The sequence below is a fragment of the Zeus faber genome (assembly GCF_960531495.2).
Source record: "Zeus faber genome assembly, chromosome: 20".
NCBI lineage: Eukaryota > Metazoa > Chordata > Actinopteri > Zeiformes > Zeidae > Zeus > Zeus faber.
This window is the reverse complement of record NC_137207.1, coordinates 26,976,322-26,995,613: the sequence shown is the minus strand read 5'-3', so window position 1 is coordinate 26,995,613 and position 19,292 is coordinate 26,976,322. Positions and strand designations below refer to the sequence as shown.

Genomic DNA, 19,292 nt, shown 5'->3' with positions numbered 1-19,292 from the left:
AGAGCAGTTATGACGACACAGTAACCGTCAGGCATTCTATTGCAGTGTTCTGAATGTGGGAATCAGGGCTGGGTGACGCCAAAAAAATACAAATAAAAATCTAATAATGCAATATTTTTGGAACAATACCTCAATATAAATTATATGACAACATTTTGTGAGGCGTCCATAGGATATTTACACACAAGAAACAACTATTATAAATGGGGATATTATGACCATTGATAAGAACAGCAAGAACATGAAGTTCAGAAAACTGCATTTCTCTACTGTGACGCTAGGGACAACATTTAACTTGTCTATCTAACAAAGTCTCTCAGCTGTATCCTCCACCTCAATGTTCCAGTTCAGAAGCCTTTCGCTCGCAGCAGAAGCCGTCGCTGCTCTGCTGCAGATAGCAAACACATCGATGTTGCCATGACACCCAGCGAGGGCCCCCGCAAAACACTGTAATCACAGACAAGGAGACGGAGTTGAATTCAGCCTCCAGTCAGTCAGCGCAGGCGGCGACTTTTCTGTCAAAAAGAAGAAGCTACAAAGCCTCCAGGAGGTGCGTTGACGAGATATTTACATACAAGAAACAATTATTAGTAACGTGGATATTATGACCATTGAGAGAACAGTCTATGAAGTTCAGAAAACTGCATTTCTTTACTGTAATGCAGCCTTAAAGACAACACTTATATCACAATAACCAAAATGACATATACTGAAAGGACATTATATTGATATATGTTCCAGCCCTATACATCTAATTAAATCGAATCCAAATATAAAGGAAGAAATGTATTTGTCTGTCTGTCCTTGGTTTATCTGGACAAACATCCAATCTACTTCACACTTGGCGGGTGTGTTGCTGGCGACCCCAGGATGTGCAGCGTCCAATTTGGACACGCAAGACATGTAATATTAATAAACAACAAACAAACTTGTTGCTCTGTGCAGCAGCAGGGCGGGACTTCGGGGCAAGCACTGTCTCTGCACCTGAGTCACTTACGTCAGTGGTGCAGGTCGTTCCAAAACGGGCGTGTTTTGAACAGGCTGCACTCGGTTTTATTTTTCATAAAAAGACATTAAAAAGGTAAAAAGTGTCCTGTACTTGAAGCTGGCATACTGCAGTTTTTACAGTATGAGCACAGACAACGTTGATCCCTGCCTTCAGTCAACAAACCTGCCTTTGTGCCACATGTGCAAACCACCCATCACAACGGGGACAAATTGAAAGTAATACAAACAAGCGACCAATCAAACAACGAAGTGGACAGATTCCGCGTATTCAAACAATAAAAACGTTGGTATTATGTGTGGCAAGTGTTTGCTCCATGACATGAACGTCCACGGTCTGCATTTCTAGTGTTAAAAAGCGTGTATGGCGACATGATGCAAGCTGTGCCACGCTTTGCCGCGTCCACCCCCAATCACAACAGAACCAGCAAACGCAGAGCGGTGAAATAACAGGATCAATGACACCAACATAAAAAGCTGCCACTCATTCAGCCACTCACTCAGCGCACAACATGAAAGCAAAAAGGAAGGGGGAGAGCTAACGATTGATCCGATTCCAGTTTCCTTCCAAATGACGTCATGACAGGCAACAGGCGCCGCGCCGCCCTCATGAAGCAGAGTAAACATCGAACCAATCCAACGCGGGAGGACGCTGCATTGTTGACATCGCAGCTCGTCAAAGAAACCACCGGAGCTGGTTACCACCGCCAGCGCCGAGTTCACACGCAGTCGTTGCCGATGGATTGCTCATGTATTGGCTCAACGGCGATGATTTACAGGTTGGATGAGAAGCAGGAACCTGTGGTGTGAAATCAAGGGAAGGGCCCACAGGTTGGGGTGTGTGCCTACTTCAAATGTTTCAAAAGGAAACTGTGCCTGGCATACACCCAAAGGGCTCCGTTGAGGGTTTTCGGAGTCCCAGGCAAACTTTCAAGAATCACGAGGAAGCCCCTTGTTTTGAGCGTCGTGAAGAGTGCGCTCCCGCTTGATTCGAGACGGACGGCCAGAAACTGCTGTGATGGCTCTGTATTCTGTAACTCTTGCCACAGTATCAGGCGGTTTTGATGTCGTCTCAAGTTTCACTTCTCAGCTCCTCCGGTGCAGGATAGGAACTCAAGATGTGTGACCACCAGCCAGCTTAAAAAAAATTAAATAAAAAAAAAAAGTCTTTAAACGTGTGATGTCTGCCTTTCGAAAGCCCCTCCGGCGCATCCCGGGCACCAGCGAGCGCCAAAACAAATCATCGTATCTTCACCATCTCACTGATAAGGTTTTATGGAGACTTTCGCTCCTTGCCGGTCCACTTCACAGCTCCGGTCACCCTGCCATGAAGGAGATAAGACGGAGCTCCGTGGACGAGGCAGAGGCCGGGTGCCCTGCTCTGCACCCTGGCTCTCCCTGGGGCAGATGTCAGGAATGTTCAGCCGCGTTATAATCCCCCGAGCTGGGCCGAGCCATTGTTTGAGCTCGTTTGGGCGTAAGAGATGTGCCTTGCCCCGGAGCGGAGCTCTCCGTTATCTGCAAGGGTCTTGTGCACGGGATGGATTAAGGGCCTCCCGAGCTCCACCAACCTGGAGGTGGCATCAGCCCCACAATACCAACTAATGTTGGAAATCACTCGTTTTGTGGCAGGATGAGTAGGAGTCAGCCCACACGACACCACAGCCACATTGGACAACACAAGGTGTGGCACCGTCATTACACGCAGAGTAAACAGAAGTAGAGGCAGAATTCAACGAACCCAGTGAACAAACGAGGTTATTGACGGATATGAAGACAATGGCGCCCACGGCAGAGCCGGGACCGGGACCGGGACCGGGCAGTGCGACCAGCGAACAGAGTTTAAACGCCGGAGGCGGCGTGGTTCATCCGACATCTCCTCCCCGACCCGCAGCGCCTCGCCGTTTCCATTTGCCTCCGCGACGCGACGCGCCTCCTGTCAGTTGGCCGCCGAGCCTGCGTTAGCATGGAAGGCTAACCGCACAGCACCCGAGCTACCTGGCTAGCCGGGATGCGGATGATAGCATCGGCAACGCGTCGAACAGAAACCCCTTACCCGGAGAGTTGGTCAGCGCCTTGCGGGGAGCGGGGCGTCCTGCTGGCAACCCGGACGCCGGCTGGTGTGCCTCCTGGTGCGGGTGGGGAAGAGTCCGTCCGTCCGTGCGTCCTTCCTTCGGCTGCCTCCTCCTCCTCCTCCGCCGCCTCCTCCTCCTCTTCGCTGCGGGCTCTGTCGCACCACGATCGGCCGAGCGTTTACGCGTCCGCCCCGGCGCGCTGATTGGCCCAGGCTGCTCTCGAGAAGACGCGGCCCGGAAACAGGTCCGTGACGGAGGAGGCAGCGACACGTGGTCGAGGCGCTGGACTCCCGCTGGGGCTTTGGGGAGTACGAGCATCGTCTCCCCAAATAAGTCAAGTTTGTCAATAATATTTAAGCATAATAACGGACTGTAGTCTGCTTCTTATGCGTCGGTGTTGTTCACTCATACATTCATACTGTGCGTCGTTGAAGCAGGTGGCGCCAGGATGTTCAAGTTCGAGGGTTATTTAGGGTGAGTTCCAACATGTTGCTGCTCTCCCCACAGGGCGTGAATGTCATGTTTCCACTGAGGGGCGAGGGAGTGACTGAGAAAGCTTCCCCGTTACACACGGGGCTTTTTTCTCATCTACAACATCTAGAATAAAAATACTTTTTATCCACTTTGTTTGGAGCAACTGATCTCTGTTCGCCAAGACTTTTTTTTTTTAGAAAGGTTAAAGAAAAAGAAGAAAACAAAAAAGGACATTTACAGGGAAATATTTAAACGGGAGGGCAGCGGGAGAGAAGGGTAAAATACCGGCGAGTCGGGGGGAAAACGGGGGGTTGACGGGTAACTGTTCTTTTTATGTTTTCAGAGTTTTCATCGGATGGATGTGGGTGGGCAACGCCGACCAAAGCCCACCCGCAGACACGCCCCTGCATCAAACTAATTCCAACACACACCACAGGGGCGGGGATTAGCTGCACAAATAGCCAAAGTTAATACACTATGAATGATTGTGACAACACAATAAATATATTTTACTTGTTTCTGTTTCTGAGGAGCCTTGATTCTGATTTGTCATTATTTGACTCAGCCCGTCACTCTCCACAGACTGTCTTTCACAGCCTTTGGAGTTGACCTTTAGTTGTTTCACTGCGCCGCACACTTATGATGTAACAAATACAACAAATCACAATTTGTCTTGCATTTTGTAAAATCAATTTTAAAAATCCAGGACAAAATGACCTCACAATTGCCCCATACAAAATACTGAAGGCCAAACTTTGTACAAGGACGATGAAAATCAATCTCATTAATCAATCTCAAATTTAACTAATTTCTATCCTGAACATGAACTTAACAGCTGCCTGATATAACCCAAAATAAAAAACGAAAAAACAAAATCACACAACTTAACAGTAAAAGAAAAAAATCTTTATTTTTTTACGATAATAAAAGCATTGCATGGCTCTTATTAATAAGTGTCGTGTCATTTTTAAACAATACACTGGTCAGAAGTAAGACCGTGATGGGGTAAAAGCTCCGCCCGATCTATCTTTCCTTCGTAGGTGCGACGAGTGAGGGAAGGAAGGGCGGCACTGACCAAACGTGCATGACGAGCAGATCCATGATGGGTGAGAGCGTTTCATGGCGGGCGTGGACCGCTGGTGCCAACGGTGTTGGGCTGGAGAAAACTCGAGGTGCTTAAACAGAAGGGACTTCCAGTTCGTACGAAGTATCGACTTAAAAAAGATAAAATAAAAATTACTGGCCCGACGAGAGCTTCACCCCAGAATCGGAACAAAAAAAAAATATATATAAACTGAAACAGGACAACCCTGCGGGCTCTGTGGGGAGACACACTCTGGTAAGGCACCACTTAACTTCGACAGGGCGGGCAGTCTGAGTGGAGCGGAGCTGGAACTCCAGAAACAGAGGAAAAAAAATAAAAACAAGATTTTCTTCTCATGTTTGATTTTGGCCTGTTTTCAACGTTAAAAACAGACACAAACAAAAAACACGAAAAACAGCATTTGTCAAAAATCTAACGCAGGAGAGTCAGGGAGAGGAGAAAAACAAAAAGAAATGGAAGACCTTAAAACTCCGGCGTCGCGTTCCCGCTTGGACACAAACAATAAATATAAATAGGGACACGAAACAAAAAGAAAAGAATTATGAATACAGATATTTTTGCTTTACATTCTGTTAAAATGCAGACAGACGCACGGGTAGATATGAAACAACCCTGCAGTTTGATCCTGCAGCCTGCAGGAAGCCAGTAACACCTGGAGACACACACACACACACACACACACACACACACACACACACACACACACACACACACACACACACACACACACACACACACACACACACACACACACACACACACACACACGGGCAGTGTCCTCTTGTCTTCTCGCGTCCAGGGGCGTGAGGTCAGTTTGGAAGCTGAGCCGGGGCTGAAGGCCCTGCAGGGTGGGACGTCACCACCCTAAGAATAAAAACTTGCACCTTCCCAAAAGTGATCTACGTTCACCTCCGCCGGCTCCTAAATGGCGTCACACTTTGATCAAATTGTTTGAGCGGCTCCTCCGTTTAGTATTTTGGCAATTACGTATTAAGCAATCATGTCCTCCGCCCTCTGCATATCCCACTTTGAAGGAATCGAGGAAGAAACGCAGGAGGCTGAGTACACGGTAAAGACGAGGGGGGGGCGGGGGTTCACAGGATTTAAACAAATGAATATTTTTGATGAAAAGAAGGAGGTGGGGGGGGGGGGGGGGGGGGAATGACATTGAGGGATGTTTGTGAGTCCAACTTCATATTGTCCACTGCAGGGTCACCGTCTGTTTTAACCAAACTGGAAAAAGAAGTTCCCGGGTCCAGCATCTGGGGAGGAGAAGGGAGGAAACAAAGACTCTGCTCGTGTCAACTCATTAGATTCATTCATTCATTCCATACATGGCCTTTTAAGAAACAGCCCTGGATGTATGTATTTGTGTTAATGTATGCGCTCCCCCATCTGCTGTTCCCACTGTTTGTGGCGGGGTCCGCCGCCTCGACCCGGCGAGAACCGAGATCGATGACAATGACGTGACGTAAACAACGCAAACACCAGGGCCCGAGCAGGAGGTTGAGCCGTCAGTCAGTTATCTGTCCACGTGGAAGAAGACCCACAAAGAGAAGTAACAAAAATAACATCCCCGCCACCCCAAGGGGAGAAACAAAGAGACGAATCGGAAGAAAGCAAACTCCTGAGGAAGGCAAGCGGCCACCCGGAGCCGAGGCGAGGGAAAACCAGGACATCGAAAAAACAAACAAACAAACAAACACCTTAAGATGCTTTGTTGGTCGTGCGTTCTACTTAACTCAGATGACCTCATCAGTTTGGTGCTATGCCAGTTTAGCATTAATGACATTTTACATTACATTTACATTTACATTTAGTCATTTAGCAGACGCTTTTATCCAAAGCGACTTACAATTGTTCAAACACTGATGGACGCAGCCATCAGGAGCAATTAGGGGTTAAATTCTTGCTCAAGGACACTACAGCATGCTAGCAGGAGGAGCCTGGGATCGAACCAGCGACCTTTAGATCACTAGACCACCAGCTCTACCGCCTGAGCCACCATCCCCCACCATTTTACTACTGTGGAGTGAACACACGTCAGCGTTGGATCAGACCGGATGCAGTTGCAGCTGAAACTAAAGTCTCCACGTACTTGGGCTGGATTCGAATCCTCCTCCTTGGCCACCGAAGAAGGCTCTAAAGATGTTGTTGGCATCGAAATCTGGGGGGTGAAAAAGAAAAGAAAATCATAAACACGAATAATCCACAGTTAATCAATGGACCTCACTGGGGAACCAGTACAACTCAGATCACAACGTCTCCAGCAATAAATAAATAAACAAACAAAGAAGTATTTAGAAAGGAAGGAGACAGCAACGTGCCTCCGCCGCCCAGCCCCCCGTCGTCCTCCAGGTCGTGCCCGTTGTCGTAGCGGATCTTCTTCTTGGGGTCTGACAGAACCGTGAAGGCTTCGCCCACCTCCTTGAACTTCTTCTCCTCCTCCTTCTGCATCTCGGGCGTGGCCGCGCTGTGCCGGTCTGCGGGACGGACACACGGAGCAGAGCGACCACGGCTTATCACACACCCTAAGAACCACAGGTGGGGGCGGGTCTAGAGCCGCTTCTCCACCAAGACACCAGGTGTGCAGCGGTACAGTGGCCCAAGGCTCGGTATGAATCCCTTTTTGGGGCCACGGTGACGGTACAGTGCATTTATATATATAAAAAAAATAATGATTAAAAAGGTGTAAAAAGTGTTTGTATAGTCGTCTGCCATAAATAACGAGCCGGCTGGAGCAACATCCCGTGGCGAGTGAGTGATGGGGTGCAAGTTGCAACCCTGTGTCCCTGTCCGATGGCACCGGCTGCGGAGTGCCGGCGACTGGCCCGCCAGAACACTGTGTTTTTATTTGAATTCCCGTCTCCTTACGGAACGTAACAAGCGTGTGCGGAACGGTATGGAACAAAGCCCTGCGTCACGGGGACACTCTCTGCCGTTCCAGTGGCTTACTTCCCGACTGGACGCCTTGCTGGATTGCACTCTTTAGAAAACACATTTCTATGTAGTTCTATCGCACGTTTCTATTGAAAAAAGTTGCGTCGCAAGAATAATAATAATAATAATAATAATAATAAAATAGACACCTCGCGCAGAGATACAGCAATGCTGCGCGGTCGACGTGGCCAGTGGAGCCGCACCGGTGGATCGGAAGCGTGCGCTTACGGCGCGCCACGCCCGTACGGCAACCCCAGCCGGGCATCAGGACGCGGCACCGGAGAGCGCAGCTCTGACGTTCCTGCGGCCTTTAATTATTCTGTTTCTACCGCGGTCGCCCTGCACGGTTTACTGGAGCCCTGCACACCAACCCCCGCTAACCCAGATGCACACCCATGGCGGACTGGAATAAATATCCTCCTCTGATAAGACAAAAATCAGTCCTTGAAATACGCCGTCAGTCCATTCGCCGCTGCAGTTTAGGTTCTGAATTTCAACTTTCTCTTATAAAACATCAACGCGACAGAGTAATAGAGCGTGACGAGCCAACGTCGTGTTTTTAAACAGGTATTTATAAAACAGAGGCTGGTGTTTCTGATCATTCTCATGTGACTTATTCATCTGAAATATAGTGTGTGTGTGTGTGTGTGTGTGTGTGTGTGTGTGTACCTGGGTGGTGCATCAGTGCCCTCTTGCGATACGCCTTCTTGATCTCGTCGTCGGTGGCGTTCTTGCCGACGCCCAGCACCTTGTAGTAATCTTTCCTCTTGCTCTTCTTCAGCTCCAGCTGGGCCGTCTTCAGCAGATGTTTGTGTTCTGACGACGGAGGGAGAGATGAACTTCACCCGTCAACCCAAAGCAACCAACCCCAGCAGGTCCAAAATGTAAAGGCTCATTAAACGGGCTGCTTATTTAAGAACGTAGCATCGACGACGCCGACGTTTCCCGTACTGTATTGGAGAAATTAAGAAAATGTATTTTCTATTTACTGAGGCTACACAACACGTTTCTATGTTGCAATGAGATGAAGATACTCATTTAAGAAGCATTTTCCCTATTAGCAGAAGAGGCACACACACACACACACACACACACACACACACACACACACACACACACACACACACACACACACACACACACACACACACACACACACACACACACACACACCTCTGAGTGAGTGACAAGGCACGGCGAGCCCCCTTCTCCATGTGCAGAAAATAAAACAGTGTTAATTCTGCTCTTCATCGCTCAAAAAATAAAAAAAGGAACTGATAAGAGTACCGTTTAAGTACCAGTGTAGTGGTATGGTTAAAATCTTTAGGGTACCCATCCTTACTCGTGCCCAATCCCCACACTGTTTTTAGTTGTTTTATTTGGAGGAACGGGAAACAAAATATACATAAAAAAACAAGATTTATGAGTCCCCTTATTTACAATTCCTCGTTGAAATGTTCTCCCGGTGCATTTTGTAAGCTTCTCCTTTGTCCTGTTACTGTAATGCACACGGACAAAAAACAAAAACAAACGACTGCTCCACTTGAAGAATCTCAGTCGACTGACGGCTTTTCCACCGATGATTGGACTCGTCCCCTTTGAGGGGCCGGCTCTACAAAGCTCTTTTTTTTTCCCGGCTCACCTCTCTGATCAGATGAGGCTGCCAGGCGTGCGACCTGAATGCTGTCAGAACACCTCACACACCTTTTCAGCCTAAAATTATATTATACAACGATAATTCACGAATACTTAGATATTTGACTTTGACCATGACTATCGGTGGTGTCAGAATATATTTGCACACAGTAAACATTTGAGTAGCACTAATGCGTGATGTGGACGTTATGAGCAAGCAGCTCGGGGCATTGATCACAGCAGACAGAAGCGTCCATGACGTTCAGAGAACTGCATTTCTTCGCCGTCTCAGAAATACTGAAACGTCGTGCAGGACTCAGTGTTGAGGCCACGCCTACCTTTGGTCTTTTCTGTCTGGTAGACCTTCTCGTAGTCCCGTACGGCCTCCTCATACTGTTCCGTGTCCAGGTAACTACAAGACACGGACACGCCCAACCTCAATCACCGGTTTTAGAATCCGTCTTTTTTTTTTTTTTTTTTAACGAGCGGCGACAAAGACGCACCACTGGGCTCGTCTCAGGTACGCCTTGATGTAAGTGTCGTCCAGCTTGACGGCGCTGGTGCAGTCTTCGATGGCTCGGTCAAGTTTCTTTAGCTGGTGACAAGGAGGAAGAAGAGAACGAGACGTGAGGTTCTCAGCAGAGGGAGAGCGCAAACTAAAAATAAAGAGACATCGAGGGCTTCAGCAAAGCTGATGGAGCGGGCACGGCCGTCACCGTAATCACATCGTCTCCCATCATCTGAGATGATCTGAGCAATTTTGTGAAATGGTTCAGATTCCAAGTCTCCATCGAAATTCAAGAGGAATTTTAAGCCAATGTGAGAAATGTCACCACAAATAAAATGTGAATTAGGTACGTTTCCATCAGCTGAGGTGAGGCAAATTAAACATCGAACCACATTTTTAAGTTCTGAAGTTCAATGTCAATGGAAAGCTCTGGTTCAATAGGTAATAATCATAAGCTTATACTAAACAGACTTTGATTATTCTAGATGATTATGACAGCACTGGCCGCCAAATAATAGATTTAAAACCAAACGTTCGCTACTACCTGCCTGGGTGCCTGGACTCTAGCTGCACCATGCAGGGAACCCATGAGAATCCACGACATAATAAATATCGTAAAAAAACTATTACGTTTTCATGATAAAGACGTAAGACAATATAAAAGGTTCCGTCCACTCTGACAGCTCCTCAGCCCCGCCCCGCACCTTGGCTCCGGCGGTGCCTCTGTTGCAGTACAGCTTGGCGTTGGTTTTGATGTTGTTGGGGTCTATTGTGAGAGCCTCTGTGTAGAGCTGGTAGGCTGAGTCGTAGCTGCAGTCCTTGAACGCCTTGTTGCCCTCTTCCTTCTTGGCTTTCAGGGCTTTGGCGTTCTGTTCAGGGGAGAGACCAAGTCACTTCCGCTGGTTTCTAGATAAGACAGTTTGTTATACGGCCAAGTAATTAAGGTGACACGACAAATCAGGAGAAACTCAATACATCTCAAGGACGCAATACATCCTCTGACGAGGGTTGCCGTGGTTACCGGTGCTACGCGGTGTTCGGCCGTCCACCGATTACATTACTTTCCCACGGCCCCCAACGTTGTTTTGCTTTTTTTTTTTTTCTATAAATAAAAAAACATTAGGCTACAGAAGACCTTAGATCAGGTCTAGATCGGAACCCGTCTCCCTCCATGCGTAGTTAGCGCTCGTTCATAACAAGGACACTCCCTCACGCCCGTTTTAAAATGACCGGTGTTAGCGGTAACATCGGTGTTATGAGTTCATAAACCGGTGGGAAAAATGCCTCACGGGGTAAATCACATGTTCAAAAATTCAACTCACCACTTTGATCTATACACTAAGGTTAAGTATGATTTATATGACTTTTTATATTCTAACCATAAGCTCAAATTTAGGCCTTTTAGGCCATGAAGATGTTCTCTTCATGTATAATTTAGACGAAAATTCTGTTTCACAACATAGATGGTCACAAACTGTTTGGGCAGAGACAGTTTTGTTGTGGAGGAGACAGACATAAGGACGGCAGCAGCAGCAGCGTAAGACATGGTGTCGACCAAAACTGGCCGAGAATCACCTGAATTTGGTGTTTTATCGTAGGAAATCTTTTTCTCTGTTGTTTCTCATGGTTTTCATAGAGTTGTGAGGCAGATGTAGATGGTCTAATTACGTTTCCTCATTTGGAATAGCCCCGCCCAACCCCCCCCGCCATGGGCGGGGCTTAAGAGCGGAACCGCGGGCGAACTCACCCTGCAGGCGAGCCGGGCCTTCTCGTGGTCCGGCGCCATGCGCAGCGCCTGGACAAAGAACTGCACCGCTTTGTCGATGCAGTCCTCGTAGTAGAGACACAGGCCTCGCACATAGAGCGCGTCGGCGTTGGTGGCGTCCAGCCGCAGGATATCGCTGGGAGAGAGGAGGACATTCAGCACCAAACACACCAGCACGGAAATACGGAAGCCATGTTGAAAGGCTGCGATACGAGCCATCGGCGAATTGGTGTGATGAACCAGCGCTACCGGTCAGACCGGATGAGAACGCTTCCCGCTAAAACCGACTCGTCCTGACAAGCCAACACTCATTTACAGGCTTTTAAGTGAAAACTATCATTGTTGTGAAAATATAGATTGTGGTTTTTATGATTTTTTATTTTATTATGGTAAAAGAGGAGAGTTTAAAGCAGTGAATACTGGCATCAGCTGCCAGGCTCAAAGAGGGTTTCAACAGCAGAGAATGATCCCAATTTAAAAACTCCCAAGGTCGCACCGATAAGGTCACTTCCTTTTCTGGATTTGGTGGCGGTGGCGGGGGCGGCGGGGGAATTCCTGGTCTGTCCGAGCACTTCAGATCAGCTGGTGTCATAAATACATCAAATACACTTGACTTTCGTACCTCGCCACCGACTGGGCTTCGGGGTAGCGTCCCAGGAGCGCCAGGCACTCCGCCTTCAGAATTTTGAAGCGGTGGCAGGCGGTGGCGAGGGCCAGGGCGCGGTCCATGCAGTAAACCACCTGGAGGACACGAGGAGCTCGACGGTTACCGTTTGGTTATAGTCCAAAACAGGCGCGACAGTATGCGGTGACACGTGACACACACACACGGACATGTACACACTCCCCCCCACACACACACACACACACACACGCACACGCACACGCACACACACGCACACACACACACACACACACACACACACACACGCACACGCACGCATGCCTTCTGTGCCTTCACAACAGACACTTCCGCTTTCACAAATTCTCATCTCTTCCCACAACATCTGAGGAGGTGCGTCAAGTAGAATTTGGCCTTAATACAGTCCAAAGGTTTTGTAAACAGTGAAACAGTAAAACAGGCTGGCGATGCTAATGTTGAGGCACCTCGAAAAACACCAACAAGGACCAAAACATAAACCACCAAGAATTAAAAATGTGTAAGGATCTGGAAGCCTCTTTGGGTGTTTTACCACCGTCGTGACGTACCTTTCTGAAGTCGCGCTTTTCAAAGCCAAACTCTGCCATTCGCTCGTAATCCAGGATGGCTGTCGCATTCTTATGCTGCCAAACAAACAGGAGATTGCTGTGATACAGATCGCTTATCTTCAGTTTATCTTATATCGGCGTTTGAATTTTGTGGAAGCAAAAAACTAAAACTGGTGACAGCAGGTCCCTACGGTGGACAAAAGCAGGGAAGGTTTCTGATATGTAGCTGTATGAACGCAAGAGACCTATTGACGTGTTTTCTTTTTCATTTTTTAATGGTGTGAAACAGGGCTGGGTGGTATGGCTAAAATGTGTATAATTAGGAGCACGGACAGTATATCATGGTATATTTGTTTTTCTGAAATGTTTTGCCGTCCTCCACGATTTTTGATTATTGTAATTCAATCAATTTCATATAAATTACAAATATATTTAAATATTTCAATAATTAAAATACAAATTCCATGTGAATTTTTCAGGTAAACTAGAGGGCTAGTGAGATAGCGTTAGCTCGGGCGTGGGTTTCTTATTGCTCCCTGTGGGCTGGACGGCTAGAAGGGCTAACAGAGCTAGCGATGGAGCCGGAGAACAAGCCACGGAGCAGGAAAACAACTTGGCTGCGCCACAAACCCGCACTTTGCGACGAAAGCCCCGCACGTAGCCCCGCGACACGGAGACAGCGTGTCCCGTTCCCCGCGGCGTACAGTGAGCGAGTGAGAGGAGGCGAGGCTACGTGGGCGCTGCAGAGGGATGTGTGTGTGTGTCAACTGCCTGTCGGAGAGAAGAGAGAGCGGGGAAGCAGCTGCTACCGGTATATCGATAGTGCGGAAAATGAGTACTGAAACCGCTTCAAATATTCCGAATCCATATGTATAGAAAATATTAACAGTAACCGTAGAGTCTCACTGTGGTGTGGTGTGAGGATGGGGGTTTTAACCTGCAACAGGTATTACATTACATTACCATTTAGCAGACGCTTTTATCCAAAGCCACTTACAATTGTTCAGTCACCGATGGACGCAGCCATCAGGAGCAATTAGGGGTTAAGTGTCTTGCTCAAGGACACTACAGCATGCTAGCAGGAGGAGCCTGGGATCCAACCAGCAACCTTTAGATCACTAGACCACCAGCTCTACCGCCTGAGCTACCATCCCATGCATGTATGTAGGTATGCAGCCACCCTGACCCAGTCACGTAGATCCAGGTCAGGTGTGGCTGCTCAAACCATCCCATCCACACACAGCATGGTATAACCAAAATCCATACAGTAGGGCAAATTCAATGTACTTTCTATACTGTTTCTACCGTCCACCCCTAGTGTGAAGACCTCAGACGTACCTCCTGCTGGGCCTGGCTGTTACTGGGCTCCATCTCTAGAACCTTCTGGAAACAGCGGCTGGCTGCCATGGCGTTCCCAAGGGACAGGTGGCACTTGCCCTCTCGCAGGTGACCCTGTTGGCGAGTGAGACCAGGAGGAGTCAGGACCCTAATCCAGCGCCTGGGACTCGTGCTGTGTTACTTGCTGCTGTGCGGCGCTGTCTAATGGCTGCACGTTTATATATCTCTAAGAGCTTGTTACAGCAGATGCAAACAACTGTGAAGTTCACATGTAAATAAAGTTTAGAATATTTAACGATTAATATAATGTTACAGTAATGTGACAGTGATTAGTATTGAGTATAAGATGACCTGTGCAATTTCCGGTTATTGCTGGTAGTGATGAGCACAATTGGGTCCCTGAAAAATATGGACCCTGCAAAGAATTTTTTGCAATTAGAGGCAAAACTATAATTCTGCTCAGATATTAAGCATGTAAACATTACATACTTTTATTAAAAAAAAAAAACCTGATGGTAAATTAAGAGGTTAAAAAAGCCCATGAAACTGCACATTCATGGTACATGTACTTCACACATGACTCATTTAAACTTGCAGCTTTACAAAAAGCTGCAGTTACCCTTCATGGTGGCCATGAAGGGTAACTGCACATAGATTTTTTCCCCAACGTGTGGGTCGGCGACTTATTTCCTGACGTGCTTATGACATCACTTCCTGTGAACACAACAGTTCCTGCCAAAGGCGGAAATGGAACAAATGAAGTTGTAGCGTGTCTCGTTTACTGAATCCTGTATGGATTGGGAGTCTAGTTCATACATTCACTTTAATGTATATTGAACATGGAAACCCGAATCTTTCCATCAAAACGTTGCACAACCTAAAATGAAATGACCACAAACTACAAAGACAAACCGTGTCAAGAATTGTTTGAATACATTTTCATCGGCATCTCCTCCATCATCAGTGACATATTTCGGAACACATCAAAGCATGCAGCAGACAGTTCTATGAGAACAGACCTTCGTGAAGCAGTCATCCAGCCGCACGGCCTGCTGAGAGTCCTCCAGGGCCTCTCGGAAGCGACATAGCATCATAAGGGTGGCCGCCCTGTTGCCATAGTAACTGGCATTTTTGGGGCATGCGTCTAAATCAAAAAAGACAAAAGGGGTCAAATACTAAAACTTATTGGCACATTATTATCCCGATATAAGTGTTTATCATGGGATGCATCTGCACATAAAAATAATGCCTGAGCCTGCCTGCAGAATACTGCAAACAAAAATATAACTATCAAACAGAGCCACCAGCGAACAGTTCACACAACACAACGTCAGTTTCCTGAATACAGAGTGGAGTAACTATGTATACAATAAGGAAATGAGGCACTCAAAACAAAATATCTTTATGGTAATTTATTCTTCTGAACACATCTTTATGCTCTAAAAGTTCTGTTTCTTTGTGAGTATGCTGGTACATTTCGGGGTCTATCTCACGCTAACAATACTGATCGTGAGCTTGGTGCACCCAGCTAGATGCTGACAGGCGCTGCACTCACCGATGGCCTTGGTGTAATAGTTGAAAGCTTCAGAGTAATCTTTCTTGATGTAGAACGCATTTCCTTGCTCCTTGAAACCCTCTGCCTCGCTGGAAAGATGACAGAAGCAGAGGCAACAGAAGTCAACGTGAAGTTCATAACACACAACGGATTAAACAAACCATTAAACAATATAAGTCAATCATCAGCCACGAGACAAAAGCGTTATCGCAACAGCTTCGACAAGCTAGGGACCCACAAGGGTCATGCAGGCTAGTGAGCAGTTCATGCTTCGAGGGTCAGAAACATCCGGCAAAAGGAGCTTTTTATAGCACTGAGTACAGATGAAGAGATCCTGTCCATAAGCACGTGTTTTTTTTTTTTTTTTTAAATAGCTTTGAAATGGTTCGTCACACTGCCACGATGGGCACCCTGCTGCTTTAAATACTTTTTTAAATGCCTGTCACCATTATGGACAGGTTGTAAAACACTTACACGGTCATTTCTCGATACTTGTGTAAGTGGTAGCGGTAATCGAGTGTACTTCTATGAGTTACGGTTAGCCACGTCTTTATCCAAAACTGTTCCTTTTCCTGGCTGTGAGGGAGAGCTTTAAAGTAAGAAGACTGGGCCCTCAATGTGGATCAACAAAAACAATGCATGGAGGATTTTTAAGGTCATTGTCACTGTGACCGCTGAAAAATAACATACATCAGCACATTAAAAAAAGAAACAGATCTCCCATTTTATGATATGAAACGGCACCGGCTCTAAAGTAAAAAAATTAAAAAATAAACATGCATGAAAAAAAATAAACATATATATATGATTGAATTAGTTAAAGGTTTTTGACAATTAAATGTAAAAAATAATGCTGCAGTCAACTCATGTAGGAATTACGGATTTAACAATCATTTTGCCCTTTTGCACTTATATGACACACCACCAAATACTGTGTGTATATATATATATATATATTTTTTTTGGTAGATTTCTATCTATCACGCATTTTACATTCTATTAAAGATAATGAAAGAGCGTCGTAAGCGGGCATGCTACTTTTCTCTTTTTCTTAATCGGAATAATTACAAAATAACGTGATAGGAAACGAATACACTTGTGACGTGTAGGAACAAGGCCTCGCTTCACAGGCGGCGCCTCCTCGTCTTTGTGCTAAAGCTTGTAACTCTCGGTTTCTTACGTCGCGGTTTCATTATCTGTTCGTCGGCGGTGACTCGCATTAGCGACAAAACCCCAAACAGTTCACAAGTCAGATTTACGACTCGAACCGTGACACTTTCGAGGCGCAGTTCCCAGTTTGAGGTTCGCATTCGCGTCGCTCCCACGGGACTTGGAAGGCGACGCGTTCACCGAGACGCTTTACCGCGAAACGAAAGTTCTGGAAGACGCTCCCCATCCGTGGCCGAGGATGAGCGCGTCCATCCGTATGCGAGAACGGGTGATCGATCAGCGACGGATGGGCTCCAGATCTCCGCTAGAAACACCATCCCCGCCACCACCGGCCACGTCTGTTTTGTCGCCGAACGGAAAGCTACATAGAAATACTCAGCTTTGAAAGCCGAGGTGGTTTTGGAAGCGGAGCGTCGCCGGCGTTAAGCTCCCCGCGCCCGCTGCTTCTATCGAGGCTCCGACGTGTTTATTTTATCACGATGATTCATCGATTTATCCCCGAGAAGCGGCGATTTCACCGCTCGCCAAAAAGCCGCATTGCCTCCGAGCTGAGCTCGATTAGCTAGCTTAGCTGGCGAGGCCCCCGCCGGAATGTAGGTCAGTGTGCCGGGCGTAATCCCCGCACCGCCCCCGGTTCCTGGTTCAAAACGAGGCATCGTTCGGCGCCGGCGAGGGTCGCTTGGAGAGCGGGTACCCACCGCTCCAGGTCGTTGTGGTTCAGGATCTGAGCTCCCGTTTCCATCGGCATGTCGATGTCAACAGCCGCCATCTTTTTTTTCCCGACAGGAAGAGCGAAGCGCAACTTCCGGAAGTAGAGACTATGCTGCGTTGACGTCATTTCGGAGAACTGGAGACTACGAACGGCCACTTGGACTATTACCTTTGTCCTTCTAATTTTTAGCATTTCAAATATAATTTATCTTTCGTTTTCCTTTCCCGTTTATTCTGGCATTTATTGCCTTTCATCAAGGGGGTAGAAATTCATCACAGTTAGAAACATGTACGCTACCACGCGGCTAATCACAGAACGTTTCCTGGCTCTCGGGGTGAGACGGGTTCGGCCGCGGTCAAACCCCGACGCGAGCGAGTCGTGAAAGCCGTAAGTCCCACATGACTTGAACGCAGCAGTGCCACACGTCATTGTGGCCGTGGAAAGACGACACCACACGACACCACACCACACCACCACACCACACCACACCACACCACCACACCACACCACACCACACCACACCACCACACCACACCACACCACACCACACCACACCACACCACACCACCACACCACACCACACCAACACACCACACCACACCACCACACCACACCACACCACACCACACCACACCACACCACCACACCACACCACCACACCACACCACCACACCACGACACCACACCACACCACACCACACCACACCACACCACCACACCACACCACACCACACGACACGACACGACACGACACCACCACACCACCACACCACACCACACCACACCACGACACCACACCACACCACACCACACCACACCACACCACCACACCACACCACACCACACCACACCACGACACGACACGCCACGCCACCACACCACACCACACCACACCACACCACCACGCCACGCCACCACACCACACCACACCACGACGCCACGCCACGCCACCACACCACACCACACCACACCACACCACACCACCACACCACACCACACCACACGACACGACACGACACGACACCACCACACCACACCACGCCACGCCACGCCACGACACGCCACGCCACGCCACCACACCACACCACACCACACCACACCACCACGCCACGACACGACACGACACGACGACACCACCACCACGCCACGCCACCACACCACACCACACCACACCACACCACCACACCACACCACACCACACCACCACACGACACCACACCACACGACACAGCCCATAATGATCAGCAGCAGCTGCCTCATTACAACCCACTCAAAATGTAATCTTTTATTTTGTTTTATAATATATTTTATTTATTTTTCTAAATATTTTTTATTATGAATTCATTTATTATCATTATTATTATTATTATTATTATTATTATTACCGTTCTCTGATATTTGTATTCATCCTTGTTATGAATGCTCCTTGTCTATATTTCTTTCTGTTTGAACTGGTTTGACTGATTGTTTCTACATTCTTACAATAAATAAATAAAAGAATGACAATGTAATGTTTGTCCAGAAGAATAATATAGAACCACTACTTTGTCTTTTTTTTTCTTGTATCCAATTCATTGTAAACGGAAAAGTGCATTTTGTATTCATATTATTTATACAGTATATTACTGTATTTTTGTTTTTAATTCCTTTTGCTCTTGCAGTTTTTTTAATTCTCCAGTCTATTGTTAAATGTTTATTACATTTATATGTTTCTGTTCACAATAACATAGAGGTTAAGATGCCTTGTACATTTGTACATTTGCACATTTGCACATTTGTTATATGTGCATTTATTTCCCGA

The 19,292-nt window shown here is 47.3% G+C and overlaps 2 protein-coding genes across 4 annotated transcripts in view; both read right to left on the bottom strand.

Annotated features, from left to right (window-relative positions):
* Nucleotides 1–3,196, bottom strand: part of aclyb (ATP citrate lyase b) — a 31,957-nt gene extending 28,761 nt beyond the window's left edge. For all 3 annotated transcript variants that reach the window (XM_080021674.1, XM_080021675.1, XM_080021676.1), the window contains exon 1: nt 3,062–3,196. The gene's annotated coding sequence lies outside the window, so the exon portion shown is untranslated. The remainder of the gene's footprint in view (nt 1–3,061) is intronic.
* A 1,242-nt stretch (nt 3,197–4,438) lies between these two features.
* Nucleotides 4,439–17,550, bottom strand: LOC307245321 (dnaJ homolog subfamily C member 7-like). Its single transcript, XM_080020845.1, has 14 exons — nt 17,478–17,550; nt 15,610–15,698; nt 15,074–15,198; nt 14,055–14,168; nt 12,717–12,791; nt 12,130–12,248; nt 11,490–11,643; nt 10,447–10,611; nt 9,738–9,829; nt 9,573–9,646; nt 8,269–8,415; nt 6,987–7,142; nt 6,758–6,826; nt 4,439–5,921 (listed from the first exon to the last, which is right to left on the bottom strand). Exons 1-14 carry the CDS (start codon nt 17,546–17,548, stop codon nt 5,884–5,886), a joined length of 1,488 nt encoding a protein of 495 aa, XP_079876971.1. The 5' UTR covers nt 17,549–17,550; the 3' UTR covers nt 4,439–5,883.
* Nucleotides 17,551–19,292: the final 1,742 nt, after the last annotated feature.